The sequence below is a fragment of the Oxyura jamaicensis genome, chromosome 23 (genome assembly GCF_011077185.1).
Source record: "Oxyura jamaicensis isolate SHBP4307 breed ruddy duck chromosome 23, BPBGC_Ojam_1.0, whole genome shotgun sequence".
Taxonomy (NCBI): Eukaryota; Metazoa; Chordata; class Aves; order Anseriformes; family Anatidae; genus Oxyura; species Oxyura jamaicensis.
Genome location: NC_048915.1, coordinates 2,804,900 through 2,812,266, shown reverse-complemented (window position 1 = coordinate 2,812,266; position 7,367 = coordinate 2,804,900). Strand labels below are relative to the sequence as shown.

At 68.0% G+C, this 7,367-nt stretch overlaps 2 protein-coding genes across 8 annotated transcripts in view; both read right to left on the bottom strand.

Moving 5' to 3' along the window:
• AHDC1 (AT-hook DNA binding motif containing 1) overlaps positions 1 to 7,367 on the bottom strand; it is a 48,454-nt gene that overhangs the window by 18,525 nt on the left and 22,562 nt on the right. For 2 of the 7 annotated variants that reach the window (XM_035345734.1, XM_035345730.1), the window contains exon 1: positions 649 to 1,331. The exons of the other annotated variants lie outside the window; for them this stretch is intronic. The gene's annotated coding sequence lies outside the window, so the exon portion shown is untranslated. Of the gene's footprint in view, positions 1 to 648; positions 1,332 to 7,367 lie in introns of those variants that run through there. 7 annotated transcript variants of the gene reach the window in all.
• LOC118177747 lies at positions 3,540 to 7,153 on the bottom strand. The gene is made up of 2 exons (XM_035345755.1): positions 4,150 to 7,153; positions 3,540 to 4,099 (listed from the first exon to the last, which is right to left on the bottom strand). The coding sequence occupies exons 1-2, from the start codon at positions 4,684 to 4,686 to the stop codon at positions 3,689 to 3,691; spliced, it is 948 nt and encodes a 315-aa protein (XP_035201646.1). The 5' UTR covers positions 4,687 to 7,153; the 3' UTR covers positions 3,540 to 3,688.

The window sequence follows — 7,367 nt, the reverse complement described above, 5'->3', positions numbered from 1 at the left end:
GGGGGGGTGGGGGCCGGGTGCACCCACCCTGCCCGTCCCAGCACCGCTTTTCTGGGTGCTCAGCCCCCCGCTGGGGCGCTGTGCGGGGTGCCCGTGCCTCAGTTTCCCTCCCCGTCGGGGCAGGCTGGCTGCTTGCCCCCTCCGTGCTCTGCGCCTTCGGCGGCCCCGATGCCGCTGTTATTTTGGGGGGCGCAGGGGGGCCGCGAGCCCCTCGCCTTGCCGCAGGCTGGCTCTGCGCCTGCCCACCCTGGGGAGACGCAGGGCTGCGCACAGCACCCTCACCCCCCTGCCCCAGCGCCCCGCAGCCCCCGTGCCTCAGTTTCCCCCTCCCCAAAGCCCACCCTAGCACCACGGGGAGCGGGGACGAGCAGGGGCTGCGCCGCGCACCCCATCCCGCAGCACCCCCCGACCCACCCAGCCCCTCGCCCGCCCTCCCCACCCCATCCCAGCGCCCAGCACCCACCCTGCACCCCTCCAGCGCGCCGCGGGGCCGCCAGCCCCGGGGAGGGGAGCCACCTTGGGACGCTTTTGGGGCCGGGGGGAACACCGGGTACCCTCGGCGGGCGCCCCGGGGCTGTGCCACGAAACAGCCTGCGCTGGCTTTGGGCGGAAAACAAACCCTGCAGGGCTTGGAGGGAGAGAGCTAACCTTGACACAGTTGCAGCAGTCACTAATAGCAGGCAATATGCCTGTTCTTGGGGGACTGTTGCAGTTGCTAAGATACTGGCAGCCGTGTGAATGGAAATGGGTCAGTAAACCTGTGGAGAGATAGTGTGACACTGTAACCAGCACAGCTGTTGCAGCCTACATCGAAATCCCACCCTTTCAATATTTATCACTCCCGCCTTCGGCTCCTTCCTCGCAGCAATTTTCCACGTTGCCTCCCTGCTCCCCGGGCTGCCGAAGGCGCCCGAAGCCTCGCACGGGAACGGCGGTAGGGGAAGGAGGAGGAAGAGGAGGACGAAGCGGGACGAAGGGGAGCGAGCGGGGAGGGAAACCCAAGCCCCCCTCGGCCGGGGCTCCCCCAGATCCCCCCCCCCCTCCACCCCCTTCGCCAGCAGGATGGAGCCGGTTCTCGGCGAGGTTTAACAGGAAACAGGCTGCAATCCCCCCGGTAGGAAAACGGGTGAAAAGGTCGACGTGCTCCTGCCCCGCGCTGAGGCTCTGCTGAAATTACACACTGCGGCGGGGAGCGGTGCTCGCGCCCGGCCCCTCCGGCCCTTGTTCCTGCTGCGGCCTCGAGCGGCGGCCACGTGGCTCGGGCTGAGCCTTGCGCCCGCGTGCGCACCCGCGAGGGGCTTGCACGTGCGTGTGCAGCCGGTCCTGTCCCCTTTTGTGCCAGCCCCGGCACCAACGGGCGAGGAGCGCGGCGCGACCCCCGGGCATCGCCCCGGTGCCTCCCCAACAGCCCGGCGTTCCCCCAGATGTTGCAGCATCCCAGTGCTCCGGCATTCCCCTAAATGTTCCAGCGTCCCCAAAGCACTCCAGCAGCCCCTGAAATGCTCCAGCATCCCAAATACTCCAGCCTACCCCTAAATCCTCCAGCATCCCAAATCTTACAGCACCCCCCAAATGCTCCAGCATCCCCCCCAAATGCTCCAGCATCCTCCAAATCCTCCAGCATAGCCCCAAATGCTCCAACATCCCAAATCCTCCAGCATCCTCCCCAAATGCTCCACCACCCCCAATACTCCAGCACCCCAAATCCTCCAGCATACCCCCAAAATGCTCCAGCACCCCAAATATTCCCGCACCCCCCCCCCCCCAATCACAAGGCCCCAGTGCTGCGCTCCTGACCCCGACGCACGTGGGATCCCCGTCCCTGCTCAGCTCCCCTGCGGCGTTTGGGGCCTTCCCAGCCCGGATGGGGAGCACGGGGGGAGCCGGGGTGCTGAGCCTCGCGGGAGGACCGCGCCGTTTGCCGTCCCCATCCCCAAACCGCTCAGCCCTGGCCCCCAGCCAGGTGTGGGGCAGGAGGGGGGGAAGCGGCCAGCGGTGTCCCCAGGCGGCCACGTCGGGCTGGCTCCCGCCCGGACCCTGCCGATGGGGGAAGGAGGAGGAGGAGGAGGGTGAGAACATCTGGTCGCAGCGAAGAGGGACAGTCCAGGAAAATGTGCAGAGCTGTTGGAAGAGGCCCTCGCCGCGGAGGCTGGGGTGGAGCGAGGCCGGCCTCCCTCCTGCGCCGCAGCTGCGCCGGGGCTCGGCGGGGAGCGGGGGCACCGGCACGGGCAGGGGCTCGCTGCACCCCCGGTTCTCCGTCCCCCGAGGGGAAACTGAGTCCCAGAGCGAGCAAATCTGGGGGGCTGCACGAGCAGGGTCAGCACCGCCACATCTCCTGGGCGCATCCCTTGTGCCTGGCGGCGGCTCGAGGAGCGCGGGGCGGTCGGGGCGGATTTCTATGGCACGGCACACGGCACCCCCGGGGGGGGGGGGTCGAGCTGGGAGGGGAGAGGTGCGGAAAGGTTGCGGCGAGCCCGCGGCGAGCTCGCCTCCTCCCCAAAGGCGCTGGCTGCCACCCCCCCGCAGGTGGCTTGGAGCAGAACGGTTGGTATGGAGACAGGGAAGCGCGGGCTGGGTAAGGTGACATTCGCCAGATGCCAGGTTCACACTCGCTCCAGCCAGTGTCCCCCCCCCCCGGCCACCTCCCCGCCAGCCACCCCCAGCAAACTGCCAGGCTGGCGGTGCCCCCGGCAAGGCCACGTGTCCCCGAGGGGACAGCCGGGCTGTGGGGACAGCAGGGGACGGCGGAGAAGGGACCCCCCCTAACCCCCCCCACCACGGCACGGCGTCGCAGAGGGGACAATTAGCGGCTGGTGGCTAACGAGGGAGAAGCCACCAGGACCGAGCAGCGTTTTTGCGCCTCCTGCCCGGGCAGGGTGACACCGCGCGAGGCCGTCCCTTGTCACCAGGGGTGGGGGGGATCCAGGGTGTTCCCCCCCCCCCTCGGTCAGTGCAACCAAAGCCCCGGTGCCGTGGCGGTGCTGGAGATCAAAGGGCCGTCAGCCGGCGCGGCGAGCGGGGGCCAGGACAGATTCCCGTCACGCAAGGGGCCGGGGGGACCTCATCCGTGCCGGGCAGGGAGGCTGGGGGCACGCAGGCGGCGAAGGGCCGGGGGGGTGGGGGCGCCTCCAGCCCACACAAAGCGCCTCCGGCCGCGCTCCCCACGCCCCCTGCCCCCGGCTGCTGCTCTCTGACCCCCGTGCAGGGGAGGCTGGAGCCTGCTAATGAGCTCAGCGCCTGCTCAGCATCCCCGGGCCCCCGCAGCCCCCGGCAGGTGTGGGGCACGGCTCACCCCGGAATGGGGAGGGGGGGTGGGGGTGGGGGCGCAGGGCCTGGAGTGGATGCAAAAGGGGGGCCGCGTGGTCAGGCTTCGGCCACCGCTCACGGTCCTGAGCCGCCTCCGCACCCCCTCGGCCCCCCAGGAGCCCCCCAGATGCTTTGTTAGGGATGCTCTGCGTGGGCACGGCGTCCCCCTGGAGCACGGGGACACCCGGCGGGGTCACAACGGGGGGGGGGGGGGCACACAAAAACACACACAGACACACGGCCTCTCTGCCCCCAGCTCCCTCCGCTGCATCCTTCTCCTTCCTCCTCCTCCTCCTCCTCCGCCCTGAAGCAGGAGACGGCTCTCGCCGCTCTGCTGAGCGCCACCGAACTCCACTTCCAGATTTTCAGAGCGACCTCCCGGCTACCTGGATCCGGCGCTGCTCGATGCCCCCTCTGATCTCTCCTCCCCTCCGCGCCCCCCACCCCCAGCATCCCCGAGGGAGCCGCCGGCGCGGAGCGGGATGCAGGGGGAGCTGCGAGAGGAGAGGTCAGCCTGCACCTGGACGCAGCCTCGCCGCGCCGCGGGGGCTCTGCCACCCGCCCCCGGTGGCTTTTTTGGGGGTTTGTTTAACCCATCCGGGCCCAGGTGGGCGAGGAAGAGGAGGGAGAGCGACGAAGGGCGCCTCGCGAGCCGCTCGCACGTGTGCGAGGCGCTGCTTGGGCACCCCGAAGGTGGTGCCTGCGGGGATGTGCCCGTCCTTCCAGGCTGATCCCTGAAGCAGGATTCGGCCCCCTGGGAGAGGTGTGGGGTGCGGGGATGTGGCCCCGGCTCCCCATGGCCCCCCCAGCGCCACCAACCCCATGTCCCCCAAAGTCAACAACCCCACGTCCCCCAGTGTCACCGACCCCACGTTCCCCAGCGCCATGCCAGATAACAGGGGGAAAGCAGGGGAAGGGGGGAGAAAGAAGGGAGGAAAAGACACAAAAGCCCCAAAATATCCCAAACCCGTGCTGGGGAGGGGGAGGAGGGCAGGGCGGCGAGGGGCCCGCGGCGGCGAGGCAGCACCGCAGGGCACCGCCAGCCTCCGGCCGAGCCCTGCCTTCAAAAAGCGAGCGGAAAAAAACCCACCGACAGGCAAACAGATGGAAAAAGCACCGAAGCGCCAGGTCCCCCCCGCCCCCCCCCCCCCCCGCCTCCCCGCCGCCCCAAGCCCCCAACCCCTCTGCCCCCTGCCCGCGGCTTGTTCCAAGCCCTCCGCTCCCCCCGGCACCCTGCTCCCCTCCGCTCTCCCTTGCACTCTGGTATTTGGTGTGTTCCTCAGCTGCAGGAAATTCCTGATGCTCTCCATCATGCAGGCTGCGCTCGCATCCCCCGCCCTGCCAAGGCTCCCCTCCAAAGGACAGACATGTGCTGGACATCCAGCGCACACGACGGCAGGAATCTCTCCCCTCCCCGCCGCGGCCGGGGATTTGCTCTCCCGCTCGCCTGCGCCTTTTCTCCTCTCTCTCTCCTCTCTCTCTCTTTCTCTCTCTCGCCTTTTTATTTTAAACTCCAGCCCTGCAAGCGAGCCCCCTCCTTCCCCGCGAGAGCTGGCGGGAGGCTGCGGGCGGGTGGCAGTGTCTGAAGCAACCCAGCCCTGGCCGTTCCCCTGCCTGCCTTTTTCCCTCCGTCTCTCTCTCTCTCTCCGCGAGACCGCTCCTGATCTTATTTTAATTCGTCTCAGACGGTGTTGGAGTGTTATTTTAAGAGAGAGGATATGCACAGACATTGTGTTTTCTGCTTTTTCCTGGCCCCAAGCCAGGCTCTCTGGGCTGTCAGCTACCCACTGTGTTGCAGTCACGTGTGGGAAGAGGCAGCCAGAGCCAGCCTCACAACTCCTGGTAGCAACATGGAAATCAAGTGTGCACTTTCTTCCCTCTGTATGTGTCTGTATTATTAATAGCGTCTCTCTCCGTGAGTTATCCATAATGTATCTTAATACCTGTCCGTCTCTAAATGATGTATTACGGTGCGCACGCACAATGGCGGCGGTGCCACTCGGGGGGAGGGGGGGGGGGGAAGGCGCCGTGCCGGTGCCGGCAGCGCCCCGGGGTGAGGCACGGGTACGATCCTGCCCCCACGGACACCGACGCCGGGTGCTGGGAACCGGCGCAGGGACGCAAACCCGTCCCACGGGGTCCCCCGCCGGGGCCGGCCCGGCGGTCACCGTTCGGCCAGGCTGGGGACGTCGCGGGGACGCAGCGAGCCGCTCGCGGTGCCACCACCCGTGGGTGCTGGGGGCTTCGAGGCTCCCTGAAAACGCATCACAGCTGGCAAAGACGAGGCTGGGAGCAGGCAGATGTGGTCTCTCAGAAAGGCCCGGGGGCATTTTGGGGGCTCAGAGCACCGGGGGGCTGAGCAGAGCCTCCCCCCCCCACCAGACGCTTGCAGCACCCAGCAGCCAAGTCCCCGCGTGGCGGCTGGCTCGTGCTGCCCTTCCCCAGGTGGCTTTGGTCCCCTGTTCCCATCACGTCCTGAGGACGTTAGGGCAGGGACAGGGCTGGGCGCCTCCCCACGCACCAGTAACGCTGCCACCCGCACGCATTATCGATAAATACGGAGCCCCCACAGCCCCCCTGCACCCGCACAGTGCGCAGGTGGGTGCACGAGCGTGCCCACACGCGCGCCACACGCACGCTCGCGGCACCACCTCGACACGCAGACCTTGGCCCAGCCTCCACATGGCTGCCCGGGCACCAGGCACGTCCCCAGGCGCCCTGCACCACCCACGGGTGCTGCAGCACACTTGGGGAGCCCCTCGCTCCCCACAGCGCGGCAGCACCCCAACCCCCAGGGTGTCCCGGGGCCGACGGGAGCAGGAATCCAGCAAAGCGAACGGGGAGCTCGAGGCTTCGCGTTTCTGGATTCTGGTTCCCGTTTCTGCTCCCGGCTGTTTCCATGGAAACTGGCGTCGGACCTGGGAAAATAAGGTTAGGGTTTGCAGAGGAGGCCCTCTGCCAGCACCCGCCCGCCGGAGGGGTGCACGCCCGGGTGCGCGCCCGCTCCTGCACCGAGCCACGGTGCTCGGGTCCGGGGGCTGAGTAGCACCGGTGCGCTCCGGCGTCCTTCCTCCTGGGGTGCCAGGATTACGCCGGGTAATCTGGGGACCCACAGTGCCATCCCTGGTGGCCTCGGTTCGTCCCAGCGCAGGGAGGTGGCAGTGACCAAGGCTGACCGGGAGGGATGCAGCCAACCCGTGTCCCTGCCCCAGCCATCCCTGCGGGACCCTGCTCTCATCCCATCGCTCCAAACCCGTCTCGGCTCAACCCCAACGAGAACTTCGCAACGATGCCCAGCTGCTTGTGATGCCCCAGCCAGCCCCACCGGGACAGGAACCACCAGGACGGTCCCCAAAAGCACCCGCTGTCCCTGGCACACTGCTGGTGGCCCCGTTGTGACGCCACCGGGGCTGCATCCATGGGTTTTCCAAGTACCCGGCGCCCTCCGGGAGCCAGGCCCTCCCCTTCCCCGGTTCAGGATCCCCACTTTTGCTCTTGGGAAGGTGGGGAGTCGGCGCGGGGAGAGAATGAGGACACGGCACCTCGGGGGAGCCGTGAAGACTAATGAATGGAGGCTTTTAAAAAGCACTTTGAGTGAGAAGTGCTGGAGTAGGAACTAATTATTCCTCTTGCGTGCGCACACACTTGTACGCACACGCGGGCGCGTGCACGCGCGCGCAGGCGTCCTGCTGTCTCCCGGAGTCGCAGCTGCAAAATTGCAGCAAACCCCAGCGCCCAGCACCATGGCAGCAGCATCCTCGCCAATCAGCGCCGCCTCAGCCAGCACATCCCCTCCGAGGCTCTGCTTTGCCTCCTGCCCCTGCTCTCCCGTGCCCCCCGGCGCAGCCACGTGCCCCCCACCCCCCCTCATTTTGCTGCCGCCCCCTGCCCGGCCCTGGCGCAGCGCTCGGCCGCGAGCCGGCGGCACGGGGCGTCGCTCGCCCTCCTCTCCTCCTTCTTTTCGCAGCGCCTGCTGGTTTTTGGAAGGATTTCCTCCGCCCCCCTCGCCGTTTTATTAAAAAGCCGCCATTTTACGGCGCTCGAAGGCCGGCCGCTCCCCG